This window comes from Erpetoichthys calabaricus, chromosome 8, assembly GCF_900747795.2.
Source record: "Erpetoichthys calabaricus chromosome 8, fErpCal1.3, whole genome shotgun sequence".
In the NCBI taxonomy this organism is placed as follows: domain Eukaryota; kingdom Metazoa; phylum Chordata; class Cladistia; order Polypteriformes; family Polypteridae; genus Erpetoichthys; species Erpetoichthys calabaricus.
In genome coordinates, this window is record NC_041401.2 from 29,246,802 (window position 1) to 29,261,416 (window position 14,615).

Genomic DNA, 14,615 nt, shown 5'->3' on the forward strand with positions numbered 1-14,615 from the left:
AGATGTTCATGATGGGTTACTTGGTCATTCTCAACCCTGGACACAAGGCATCCATTGATAGTTCCTGCCTTGTGCTCAATGCTGTTTGAATAGGTTCCACTTTCCCTGTGGTCCTGTAGTAGTGAAAATGAACAGGAAAATGTTTTACAGTCCAAAATTCAATGATACACAGATAGATAAGACATTGTATAATACACAGAAGGGGCAATATATAATAGATAGATAGAGATGAAAGGCACTGTATGATAGATAGATAGATAGATAGATAGATAGATAGATAGATAGATAGATAGATAGATAGATAGATAGATAGATAGATAGATAGATAGATAGATAGATAGATTTATGACTCCTAAAGGGAAACTACTGTGCAAAAACTATGCAGAATATAACATGTAACATAGATATTTGCATACTCTAATTAAAATTAACATATTGAATTGTACAAAAACAAAGTCTAACTAGAGGTTATGCTATTTTTTGTGAAAAAAAACAAATGTGGGTTAAATACAGGGTATAAAAGTTAATTGGGACACATCAGATGATGTAAGAAAGAGTTAAATGTTATAAGACATTTGAGAAGCTAACCTTTACATAGGCTTTGAACATTTTGACTTCTGAAGCAGTGTGTGCTGGTGAAGAAGGAGTCTTTATAGAGTAACCTTGACAAAGCTGCAGGAAGCCATTGAAATCTCTGAAGGGCTGCTATGCTATCTGAAAATAGAGAGAGAAACAGCTAACAAAATGCTATTAGAAAATCGCCATGTAAGAGTCCAGTCTGGGGAGGTAGGCTGTGCAGTTCAGTTGATTGTTTATTTTGACAGAGTAAGATGCATATACTGTATATCTCACTTTGTGACAATTTATTTATTTAAAATTTTTTATAGCCTTCCACCTTTATGCAAAGCATTGATTCAGAAGGGGAAGATTCAAAAGTTCGAAGGAGGAAGATTTCTTTTAAACGGAAAACAGATGCAGGTAAGTCTTTTATGCTTTAATAAAATGCTCTAAAATTCATCCACATAAAGTACAAAGCATTTGTGCTGACTGATATGCTTTAAATGACTGTCCACTCCTGTTTACACATGGATAAATGTACTGTAGATGCACCAGAGCAGAGGTGTTCTGACTCTCTTAAAACTGCCTGATGATTTTAAGTAGCAGCCAAAATGGTCCTTTTTGGCAGCCTGTCTAATCCCCCCAACAGCTTGCGATGACAGCTTCTTATAAGTCGGCCCTGTTTCAGAGCTGTAAACAGCTGTTGTTTAAGTGGTGACTCACTTGGGTGCTGTATTTTCTCAGGCAAACAAGAGAAGACACAGTATACAAGTAAAAGAAACTATAAATCACATAAATAAAGCACTGCCCTTACTATGAGTGACACACAGCTGCATGCATATGCTTCTTGTTATGAAATGTGATACAAATTGAAGTCATCAACTTGTAATTACTCCATTCTGCACCCCAAGGATGTTTAACATTTTTTGCATTACAGAATTGAATATTTACATGGCTATTAGTGAGTTTTTTGCTTTTTAAAGTTCAAAATTGTCCTTTGAAATCTCAAATAGAAACGTAGTAACTGGATGATTCAGTATATTTCCATCCACCTTTGCTGTGACATATCTAAATAGGCTGTTGTATTTAGATGTTTCATAATTATCTGAACATATTCCTGCTGTGTTCACTTAATCCACCCATATATTGCATATTCATTTTGAGAACTGCAGGGAGTATTAAACACATGGCAGGAAAAAAAACTCTAGGTGGGACAAAGGTGTGTTGTAGAGTATGCTCCCACTCACATTCACTGATACAAGGTTGATTTAGAAACACCAGTCATCACACCTTGCTTGTATTTGGGATATGAAAACAAAAAGAAAATGCCTGGAGAAAATTAACAAACACATGAAGAGTGCATAAACTACACACAGACATTGACCAAGCAAGTAATCAGACCTAATGCCTATGGGGCTGGGAGAGAGAAGTGCACCCACTGTGTCCAATGCAGTAATTGATTAAAAAAAATTAAAAGAGAACATAAAAAGTAACAGAAGATAGCATTAATTTCTCAGAGTATTTAGCCTTATTAGAGTTGCAGTTGCACTGCTCAAAGACAGCAGGTTATCTTCTTCTCAACATTGCTCTTTAGTCACAAGTTGCAGGGCGTGGACGTCATACAATTGCAGATGGACAGCAGAGCGACACTACGTGAGCCAAGGTGGGGGGTATGACCTGGCCAAGTAAGAGACTGCAAAGCCATGAGCAAGCTGGATCATACTATATATTATTTATTAAAGTTTGAAATTCAAAATGCAGATTTAAAAACAGGAAGTGCTGAAAGGTACAAAATGTTAAAAAAAAAATTGGGAAAGGAAAAAAGTCAAAAACAGCAAATAGCCAAGGGCTGCCCTATAGTCAGGCTGCTTCTTTTATTACCTTTTTCCTTTCCTTTATGTGATTTCAGCACAATTTCTATTCTTCTAGGCAGCACATACTGATGGACGTAGCCAAAAGTTATCTGCTGGCAGGAGATGTTGGATGTGGAGCCAAGACCTCAACCTAACACATTCTACTGAATGACTTTACCGGGGGACTTAAATGACCACAAATTCTAATTAAATACATTAAGGTTAATGAAAGTAAAACAGTGAAATATGAAAATTCTAGTATTCTTTTAAAAATTATATGTAAAACAAGCACTCATGTATCACCACTTTTTAGAATGATGGAGATATATAAAGGAGTGGGATTGGGTGGAGTGGACCACTTCATCTGAATTTGAGCAATGAAGTGTTATTTAGATTTTAGTGTGTGTCATGAATTATCCTTATCAAACACTGCACCAACATTATTTGCCTGGCATCCCAAAATTGGTCTTGTCCACAGATGATCATTGCTGCAGATGTCAACCATCTGTGAATCCTGGAGGAGTAATGTATATTTTGTCCTGGCCATGGGACAGTGGATGAGCACTTTTATAATACAAAGAAACCCAAGCCATTGTGAGAGTTTACCAGTCTTCTACATGCATGTTTTATGATTATACCTGCTAGGATATATTATATGGAATTTTTTTTAGGATATAGGTTTCCAGGCTTGCTGTACTACTGATGTACTATTTATTCCATAAATTTGCAGAGCAAGACATGTCTTTGTGTTTTTGGTATTAATTCAGTCACTATATGGCCAACAGTTTGTGGATATTTTACCATCACACTTATATGAGCATGTTGGATAATTGCATTGCTAAGCCATGGTAAGCCATGGGTATTAATATAGAGTTGACACACCTCCAATTTTTCTGTTATTACGACCTACACTAATCTTCACTGGAACAATAAGGCCAAGCCTAAACCTTAAAAACAGCCCCAGATCATTGTCTCTCCTCCACCAAATCTTATAGTAGGCACTATGCAGTTTGGAAGGAGGCATTTCCCTGCCATCTGCTTAATGCAGATTTATCTCAGACTACCAGATAGTGAAGCATAATTCATCACTTCAGATAATGCATTTCCAAATCTTCCAGAGCACCCAGGCAGACACTTGGCATTGCACAAAGTGATATTAGACTTGTGTACAGTGGCTCAACCATGAAAACCCATTTCATGAAGTTCCCATCACACAGTTCTTCTATAGCTGAAATGATGCCAATGCCAGACATACAGTATGCACATCCTTCTGGGTGGAGACCCAGACATAATGGGGGGATTACGTATATCAGCTGCTCTAGAAACCCCTTAAAATTTCCTAAGATTAGTTGAAGTTGTTACTGGGATATGGAGCTCAGGCCCACCCAGATCAGCCTGTTATCATAGTGACCCTAACAAGTAAAAGAAAGACATATGGACAATTAGCTGAGGCATTTTTAGCAAAGTAATAAAAATAATATCAAAATAAATGCAAACTGGTGAAATTAGAAATGGTTGCAGTTACACAGATTTAGGTAAAAATATCTTAAACTGACAGCTCTGTCAGAAAAGGAAGTAGAATAGGATTTGCCTGATGAGAGCAGCAATTTCAGCAGTGATGTGAGTCATCGTAGTGTTCCAGATGAGATTCTCAGTTTTAGCCTGATCATGATGTGAACTCAAGAAGCCCTTATTAACAACACTAAAATAACATTTTTGCCTAAGGGTGTGTAGATGGAAGCTAATATCAGTGAAGTGAAAGGGCAATAGGGCTAAATGTTTCTAGTGTCCTCAGTAAAGCTTACTTTAATTTGCACAAGGAAAATCTGATGTTTCCAGTACGAGTGATTTTTTTTTTATTAGGGTGATATCTTTTAGGAGATTAATAAGTTTGAGCCGCCTGATTGCTTCTTTAGTTAGATACAAATTATAGGGGAAAGAAAGAAACCTCATTTTTGAAGTGAAGTTACCTTAATTGGTGAGGTCAAATGGCTACCAAAAATAGCTAGAAAGATAACATTCTTTTAATTTACTATGAATATTACAGGCATGCCCCAATATTGTTAAAAAAAAGCTTATTAGGGCCACATGGTGGCACAGTGGTTAACGCTGCTGCCACACATATCCATTATTCTTGGTCAAAGTTTGCATCCAAATATATATATTTTTTTGTACATTATCCACATTCTGTGTGAGTTTTCATCCAGGTATTTCCATTTCCCTCTTACATCTCACAGATGTGAATGTTGCCTTTATTAGCAATTCCAAACTTGCCTTGTGTGAGTATGGGAATGTGCATGATGGGACCTGCTACTGGATGTTGATTTCACCAGGGCTGGATCCCACTTTGCACCCTTGAATTAAGGATTTGATAATGTTTGTAATTTTAAGTTTTAAGTCTATTATTATTCCTTGACTATAAACTTGATAAGCAAGTTATAAAAGAATAAATAAATATTTATCAATTTTTTGTTTTTGTATAGTATCTTTCATAAAGCAAATTATCTAAATGTACTTTTAAAAACACCCAAGAATATGTTTTAAAACAATAATTTACAGAAAACTTGGTACAAGTCTTTGGATTTCTAGAACTTTCTAGAAACTGGAGCTTTTTCCTGCAAAATGGAGTACACAGCAGAACTAACTCTCAGTGGTCCTCAGAGCAACATAAGATCTTTCATAAGAGACTAAACACTGGGGAAGCTGAATAAAAAAATGACTGAACATATATAGAGTAGACTGGCAGTGAAAAACCTCTAGGCAATGAGAATGGGAACAGTTGTAAAATTAAATAAACAGAGCAGGTGGATATTGTCAGCAGTAAACTCTTTTTGACAAAAAGCACACAATAGATTTTATAGAATTTAGACTCACATGGCTACAAATCAAAAGCTCGTGGTCTATGTGGCCACCTAGGCGGCTCAAGTGCTGAAATATGTGACTTACCAGGCGCAGTCCCCACCATTAGTTCACCATGTAATGCCGAGTGAGTCACTTTGTTTATCTGGTTCTGATTGCACACTTTGTATGAGAGAGTTTTGAAGAGCTGCTGTTCTTATTTGGGTTAGTTTTCTTAAAACCCTTTGCGGAAAAGTATAAAATGTATTTTTAAATTCATGGGAAAGCCTTACATAGCATTTTTGAGAGACACTTTTGGATTTGGACTAGCAGGAATCAAATACCACTGTCATCTGCAACAGTGAAAAGATGATCCTGGTATTCTGGCCTTAGAGCCAGAGTTTCAAAGAAAAAGCCGTATCTGAAAGTGACAAATAAAAAGAAAAGGTTAAAATGGAAAAATAACACACATTGACTGTAAAAGTGTATTATGGATGGATAAGTCCAAGTTTGAATTATTTGTCACTGTTGCAGTTAACACTCAGATTTGACATGAGCTGTTTTAAGGAAGAAGCCAACAGCAATTCTTCATTTTGCAAACATATTTTCTATGGTTTCTGATTTCTAATTTCTGTTCTGGGTCTTCCTCTTCTTTTCTGTCTTGGTTAGATCCTGTTTTCCTTCATCTCTCAAGACAGTAGTGTACACTTTGCAGTGGCTTGCTCTACTGAACAGAATAACAGATTTCAGCTGTGCTAACTGAATTACAAAGGTTTCTCTAATAACTTATTTGAATGTAAACATGAATAATTAAGGGTTAGCCAAGAGAGTTTACCATTAGGACATTGGAGTAATGGCTGCTGAAAATGGGGCTTTTAGTTATATTTAAATAATAAATTATAAATCAGTCAATTCAAGCAGTAATGGGAAGTATATATTTTAAAATTAATATAATAGTACATGATTCAATACTTTAAATGCCAGTGTGTGTATGTATATACGTAAAGTATAAGGTCATGTTAGGCTATGCTATAGCCAGCTGCCATCTCAGATGGTATTATTCCTATTTCAGACCTTTGCTTTTTCCTTACTTTGCCCCAACAATATTGGCACACTTAACAGCATCCATATTAGGGATGAACTCTTTTCCTCTTGTATTGTGGTACTTATTAGTTGATGTTCTGTGTGTTCCTCTAATCACTTGTATTGAATTGCACCAAATGGTATGGCTTTATTTTATTTCCCATAGGAGAAAGCAGTAAAACTGTTGGTGAAACACCTGAAGACAAGGTTTTCTATTCCTTCTGTTCAAAGAGAGACATTGAGGAAAGAAAAAGTAGTTCCTCATCTTTTTCTACCTCTGGAGATGACAAAAAGAAGTCAATGAGTCCAGCAATTATAGGGTTTCCATCAGCAATAGGTCACAAAAATGAACTTGGATTTGTAGATGCATCTGTGATTCCAGCCAGGAGCATGATTGAAAGAAGAAGTCATTCTTTCAAAGGTAGGCACATTAATTTTTGATTATTTCTGTGTACTTTGGCAGAAAGCAAAATCTACAGAATTCTTAAACCTTGTTTTTAATGTTTATTCTAAAAATATCTGTGCCTTTAGAAAAATAGTTCCACATTTTATTATTAAAAACAATTTACAGTATACCAGCCTTTCATTTTCTTTACATCCCATCCCAAGGTTTTACCTTAAAAAAAATGACAAATCTACCAACTAATTTTAAAGAAGTAGCTCAGAATAATAGAAACATTTGTCTCACACTGGTAATGGACCAGAAGGACCAAATACTGCATTATACCTTAACATATATTTTTTAATCATCTTAAATAGTTTAATGTTTTGGTATTGTTATTATTATTAATATTATTTTACTCTTTTTAAAAAACAAACCAAAGTGGAATTTTTATTTGGGCTATGGTGTGAAACATCCGTAAAACACACAACATTCTACATATCCCCTTTCATAGTATACAATACATTATAAAGCATAAAGCAATCTGGCCAAGCTTCTTCATATTCAGTATTAGGTAGATATATCAAAATTGTTGTCACAGCACTCTACGCCTGCACACAGTGAGGAGCACTGTGCAAGAACAAAGTATTCTGTACTGTTGTATTGCATTTCTGAGGTGGCAATGATAGCTTGGCCTTCTAGCTCTGTAAAGACGATTACTTCTGTTCTGTTTTGAATATTGTATTTACCTCACATTTTTGACACCTATTGCACAAACAACTGTCTCTCTCTGAATTGCCTTTCCCAAGATTCCTTCTGATTTTTTTCAATGTCAAGGCAATGCGGCCATATTATATACATTACATATGACTAATTAGAAAATTTGGGGGTGCCATTAAACATTTCACTTTAAACTCAGATGCAAATGATCATTGCAGATTGGTTTATGATGGCACAGGAGAGTAGTGTAATGTTGCTGCATTAGTAGTAACTGTTATTACTACTGCTACAGCAACAGACACACAAAATCACACAAGATAACACACAAAATAAATATATCCATAATATATTTCAAATAAGCATATTTAAATATTAGATTAATTAATTGTTTAGCCAGATCTAATGTTGTAACATCTAATTGCAGCTGGTAAGAATGGCCTGCAATGGCAATCTTTTGAGCACAGTGGCAGGATCAGGCTTTTGCTAAAGGTACAGATAATATTAGAGGGTGTGAGACAAAGTTCTTGATAGCCAGCAAATTACCCAACTTCTCTCCGTCTGTTTTTTCCTCCAGAGATTTTATGACTACTAACTTGTCTCCTGTTCTTATGCTATTGCCTTGAACATACCACTGTAAAAGAACAAACTTGCTGCCATACAGTAAGTTTATAGAACATATGTGCAAATATTGTTCCCCCAGCAAAAGACCTTAATCTCCTCTGTTCCTTGGATGAAGCCTCCAATCAGGTTCACGTTTTTACTCTTTCAATTCTAAAATACATCAGACATACTGAAATGTTGCTTACTTAATCAACTACAAGCAACTACAGTATGTCTTCTCTGATGGCCAGCTAAACTTCCATCATGATGTCACATATCTTAAAGTATGGGAAATAAATAGTCAGATAGAGATTAAAAATGCTAATTAAGAGAGATTAATACTTCACAAAAGAAATATCAAAATCCCACAACACAATTTTCCAATGACACAGACACAGATACTGTATGTAACCAGCCACTAGCATCTGTTGACCACATACAATGTCTCTAGCCCTGACCCTACTGAATAATCTATTTTTCATGGGAGTCAGGTCTGATTCAGTCTACACAATGAGACTGTTTCAGAAATTTGTATAAATCAACAGAGGCTATTTTTAAGAGAGAAAGTCAGAAAGTAGTCATATAAGCAATGGTCAATAAACTGAAGTCAGAAGTTGGCAAATTCATTCAACGGCAAAACAAAATTCACAGTCACAAAGCCAATCAAGCAATTTCCTTTTTTTCTGTGTTGCTCAAGAATATATTTATCTTTTAAAGCCGTTGCTTTATGCGTACAAAGTTCCAACACCACTTAACCCATGAATAAGGTTTAAATGACTGCCCTCCATGATGTCACATATTGTGCAGGTTTTGTTCACCTTCCTAGTGCTGAGTTGTACCAACAAAATGGTGGTGCCTGTGATAGGCAAAAAATGCAAATGGAAGACACAAAAATAGACAAGAAAACAAAATGTTATCATTTAAATTGTGACAATGGATGCCCTCAATGTCTTAAGTCCTCTTCCACTCATTGCCATCTTGGAGCTATGCCATCTTACAAGAACAAGAAGATAAGAAATTTGACAAGCAAGAGGAGGCCATTCGGTCCATTTGTTGCTCATTTGTTTAGCTAATCATTAAGCTGTCCGAATTTCTCATCCAGATATGTTAAAGGTTGTTAAGGTTTCTTCTTCATGGCTCAGTAGTACATGGCTCAGTTATTTGTGCCAGAGTCCCACATCTTAATATGTAAAGAACCACGTCCTAGTTTCAGTTCTAAATGTTCTTCTGCTAAATTCCACTGATGTCCTTGTGTACATTGTAGTGGGTGCCACATGTATTATTGGCCTTTTGGCAGTGTGCCTCCCCTTAATGAATACTAGAAAAAAAGGTTGCTGTAGGTTTGCCCCATAATGCGGATCTGGAGATACAGCACAGATGAGGACTGGTTGACTAAAGTGGATTTAACTTGGAAAAGGAGGAAGAGAGAGGGGGGCATTGGGTAGTGAAGTGAGGAGCTACAATGTGTCAGCACAAAAAGTCTGCAATGGGAGCCACCATCTGGAAGAATCAATTTTTGTCTTCAGGGTACAAAAGAGACGTGTCTCAGATGATGTACTTTTTTGTATCTAATCTGGTACAACATAGTTGTTGACTGGTAGGACAGAACATTAATATTATTGGCATCAGCTGGCTGTGTACTCCGTCGGGCTTCTGGCTTTGCATCGTCATCTTCCAACTTAAAGGACAGTAGAATCAGATTGTGGTATTTTCATTTTCTTTTTCATTTCTTCCATCCTCGTGATGAGGTAGTACTTCCAGGCTATAGTGAAAATATAAATCCTTGTGCCTCCCTGCAGCGTCCCCTGGCGGCCCCCATGGTATCCAACAGGGCTGTGAAAGAAAAATCTAATATCCATGATGCCCTGCGGGAATTTGGGGCACCTCCGTGTTGCAGGGAGGACCTAGCGGCATGGGGGTATTGGCCGGGATACACTGCCGGCCATATATCACAACATATACACTGTATAGACATGGTTTCCTTTAATTTTTAGAATAGATATACATATTCTTGATATCTCTCTCTATATACAGTATATATAATCCAACTTCTGTCTGTCTGTATGTCTGTATGTCTGTCCGCTTTTCACGAGATAACTACTTAATGGGTATAGATCTGTTTTTTTTCTATAATTTGCTTAACCATTCCGATTGATTGTCATAGCATCATAGTTCGGTTGCGGCATCAATTTAATCACATGAATTTGAGAGACAGGTTCTTCACTCACTCCCCAGCCTCCATTCGAGGCGCTCTACCTCTCGCCATGTGTTGGAGTGTACCTTGCCTCCGCTTAGCTAGTGATACCTGTTTGTTCAGCAGACACTATCATCTATAGATTGTTAAAGAGTAAAGTTTGAAGTTTTTGAGAGAGAGATCAGAGCTACGTGTGTTTCAGAGGGTACCTGCTCATTGGCAGAGATATCACGGCCACGTGCTATTTCTCCACGTGGGGGACGCTCTCCCATCAGAGCTAAACACGAACAGATACAGTGGCAATGTTTGACATTGGAATGTACCTACCTTCTGCTTAGCCCATGATATCTTACCAACTTTTTACATTTTTGGCAAAGAGATCATAGCTACATTCTCGTTTCTGATAGCAAAACCAAAAATATTGTATATCAAGAGGCCCTTGGCTACAAAAGCTATCAATATACATTCTTCTCAATAGAAATTATTACTTTTTAAAAAATTTTTTATTAATTTTTAAAGTTTGTCCTGTTTCGGGGGGACAGCTTGTATGTGCTATATGTAAGTATTTTGCTAAAGTACACATCTTTTTTCCTTCTGGCATTTAATACATTTAGTTTTTTTTTTTTTTTTAAAAAAGTCTGAATAGTATCTTTTGTTTATTTTTATATTTTTTTATATTGGATAAGGTATTTTTGATTTATTATTAATTAATTTATTATTAATTTAAATTAATTTATTATTTTATTTCACATTTTTTAGCATTCCTAAATTGTCCCTAGTGTGTGCTTGGTGTGTGGGTGTGTGTGCGTGTGTGTGTGTGTGTGTGCCCTGCGGTGGGCTGGCACCCTGCCCGGGATTTGTTCCTGCCTTGCATCCTGTGTTAGCTGGGATTGGCTCCAGCAGACCCCCGTAACCCTGTGTTAGGATATAGCGGGTTGGAAAATGAATGGATGGATTTTTTAGCAGTTTTTGTTGGTCTTGGTGACCCTCCTATAATTCAGTATTCATCTCTGTTTTGTAAATCTGTTTATTTTTTCCAGTTTAAGTTTGAGTTGTGTCAAAAGTATTTGCTGAAGACAGTAATTGTTTTTTATAGGCTTGACAACAACAATATTAAAATGTCAATTACTAGGCAAACTGCATTGTTTATGGTTGATAATAACTAATTATGGACATTTTATTGTTAATCTACAATATATTTATTTTAGTGCTAAGCATTTGTTAAAGGCAATAGGTTGCTAACATTAAGGAAGAACACCACCAAGATTGTTCCTGGATTTCAGTCTTCACACATTATACACTTCACATCAGCATTTTGTCATTATTACTATAACATGAAAAGTGTTTCTGTTTTAGTTATGTGTTCAACATTTCTTGCGTCTCATTTCCTGTCATCCTACATTTTCCCAGATCGTTGTAGACACTGAACACACATGAAATGTATGTATTCCAAATAACGATATATTATTTACCCCCCCCCCCCCCCCCCCCCCACCACCAGATAAACAGACTTTCGCTCTGAAACTTTTGCATCTGACTCGACTTCAGCGGACTGATGCGTGATGGGATAGCAGGCTGCTTACTGCTTGTACTGACTGACACATTTGTAAAACAAAGACGCTGATGAAGAGGTGCAAAGGAATTTAAGTTGGCATTATGACTTTTTTCATAGGCTTCAGGGATTCTAGTGTTAATGGAGATAGAATCATTGATTGGAGGAATATTTGACTTTGACTAAGCACATAATATCTTCTAACTCTGACATTATGATTAATGATGACTTCTGTGTGGAGTTTTCTAGGTTCCTTTCATGTGTGGGTTTCCTCCAGGCTCAACTGTCAGGTTATGACACTTTGTTTTTCCTTTATATATCCAAAATTATGTTTGCTCTCATATTTATGTATAAACTCAAAAGAAATTATAAGAAATCTACTTGGCAAAGAAGATTCTTCATCTCAAAATGCAATAATAAATTGAATTTAAAATAACTCAGTACAGTTAGTAATTTTTCAACTTAATTTCTTTGACCTTAACCTTTTGTTTGCTTTAGATTTACACAGGCTTTGTTTGACAACCTGTCAATCTATGAATCCAAGAAATTAAGTAAAAATAAGACACTTTGTGAGATGATGTATTTTCTTAAAAAAGCACCATTTACTAAGATTAGGCCCTGCCATGCGCCCAGAGCTACTCGTATATATTCTGATTTCTCAGTGCCCACACTGTATTAGATAAAACTAGGTTCAATGAAGGTTGGATGAATAGTAACATCAGGAAACACAGTATCTTATCTTATGTCTCCAGAAAGGCTCAATTATTCCTTCTTTTCATAAGAATGCTTGATTGTCAGTCTGTAAGCTTGCTTGTCTTTTTTTTGGAGGGCTGTCTTAATGATTAGAAGATCTTGTCTCCTGCTTCTAGTTGAAGAGCATGGCAGTCAACCTGTGATAGCTGCCTTCTGAATGACTGGTTAATCTCCGTTAAATTCATATTTTGTTTCATATTAAAATCATAATGTATAAAACAGGAGTGTAAAAGTTATTTTAATAGCTTGTGGTTATTTAACATCAGTAACTGTTATTTTCTAGTTATTAACCATGCTGCATTCTGCAATCACAAACAACAGTGTGAACAATATGGTAGTGGTAATTTTATTGTGATACAAGTGCTGCCTGAATTTTTCAAATGTTATACTTTGCACATGTAACATATCTTGCCACTGGTGATGGGGGTCACAACCATTGTAGAAAATGCAGACAGCAGCCTTTGGACCAATGCTGAAGATGATACAATTGAATCCCATTTGAAGTTAAGAAGTAAATGTCCTGTACACAACAAGCTCTAAATTTGTGAGATAACATAGTAACAAGGTCATAACAGAAGTAACTGGAAGCAAAAATGACACCACTTCAAAGAGAAGCAGCAAATCACCTTTCTTTTTGCCATCCTTCTAGGCCAGAATGTTTCTATGCACTCCAGTAACTAACAAACAGATATTAGATAGTTGAAAGAAAAATACTACAAATTTCCAAATGTGTGCACCTTTGAAAAGCACATGTTCTGATATTCTGTAACATGCAAGTGAAAGCGTGTATGTATTCCTTAAAAATAAACCTTCAAAATCATTCATTCATGTTTTATCTTTAACTAGCATTCTGCAAGAGTGAAAGGGAAGGTCTACAGGACGGTAGTGAGACCAGCTATGTTATATGGGTTGGAGACGGTGGCACTGACCAGAAAGCAGGAGACAGAGCTGGAGGTGGCAGAGTTAAAGATGCTAAGATTTGCAGTGGGTGTGACGAGGATGGACAGGATTAGAAACGAGGACATTAGAGGGTCAGCTCAGGTTGGACAGTTGAGAGACAAAGTCAGAGAGGCGAGATTGCATTGGTTTGGACATGTGCAGAGGAAAGATGCTGGGTATATTGAGAGCAGGATGCTAAGGATAGAGCTGCCAGGGAAGAGGAAAAGAGGAAGGCCTAAGAGAAGGTTTATGGATGTGGTGAGAAAGGACATGCAGGTGATGGGTGTAACAGAACAAGATGCAGAGGACAGAAAGAGATGGAAGAAGATGATCCGCTGTGGCCACCCCTAACGGGAGCAGCCAAAAGAAGAAGAAGAAGAAACTACATTGCCTGTCAAACACATATAACAGGATAGATTTTAAAATATTGAATATTTCGTATCTCTGTCCCTACATGTACCCTCCTTCTATGTCGTTTCTCTGTATTTGTGTGTGTCTGAACCTCTCTGGACTGACGCACCCTCTTTCAATCTGTTCCCAAAAACCATGATTCTTGGACTCTGTCATTTCAAGGTACTTTGCTCACCTCCTTGTCCATTTTTTGACTAGACAGGCTCCATTTACCCATTGTGAAAACATCATTCCTTTTCTTGTGAACACTTACTATTTTTGAAGTTGACCCATTAGTGTTTAGTGGCCCAATGTTGCTTGGTGAGTTAATCACTTTGTTGTCATCAAAATGCTCCATTTTAATTTGTTATTTAAAAAACAAAATGGTCACAATCAGGAATTAAACTTTGCACCCCTAAGGTATTGTATCATCATAACCCCTACACCTAAGCCACCAAAGCCAAACTGACCAATCAACCCAAAGCTAAGCTAACCAATCAGATTGCTCAGAGAGACCGGACACACACACACACACAAATGTTTTATTATATAGTAGATTTATTGTTAAGTCAGTTTATTAAGTTTGAACCTTTTTTAATCTATTTGATTCAAATTCAAGGTGACCAGGAGGCAGCATCGGCACTTGGCAGGTATGAATCCAAAATGCGTGCTTTAAGTTCAAATTATTTGCAATCACAAAGTGGTCAGAAAACATACTTCATATTTTATTGTTTTTCAATATATACTCTTCAT

At 36.5% G+C, this 14,615-nt stretch overlaps 1 protein-coding gene across 3 annotated transcripts in view; it reads left to right on the top strand.

Moving 5' to 3' along the window:
* The window catches only part of LOC114655421 (potassium voltage-gated channel subfamily H member 7-like), a 431,541-nt gene that overhangs the window by 378,917 nt on the left and 38,009 nt on the right, over positions 1-14,615 (top strand). For all 3 annotated transcript variants that reach the window (XM_051931419.1, XM_028806393.2, XM_051931420.1), the window contains 2 exons: positions 888-978; positions 6,499-6,753. In XM_051931419.1, coding sequence (XP_051787379.1) covers positions 888-978; positions 6,499-6,753 — 346 coding nt within the window. The remainder of the gene's footprint in view (positions 1-887; positions 979-6,498; positions 6,754-14,615) is intronic.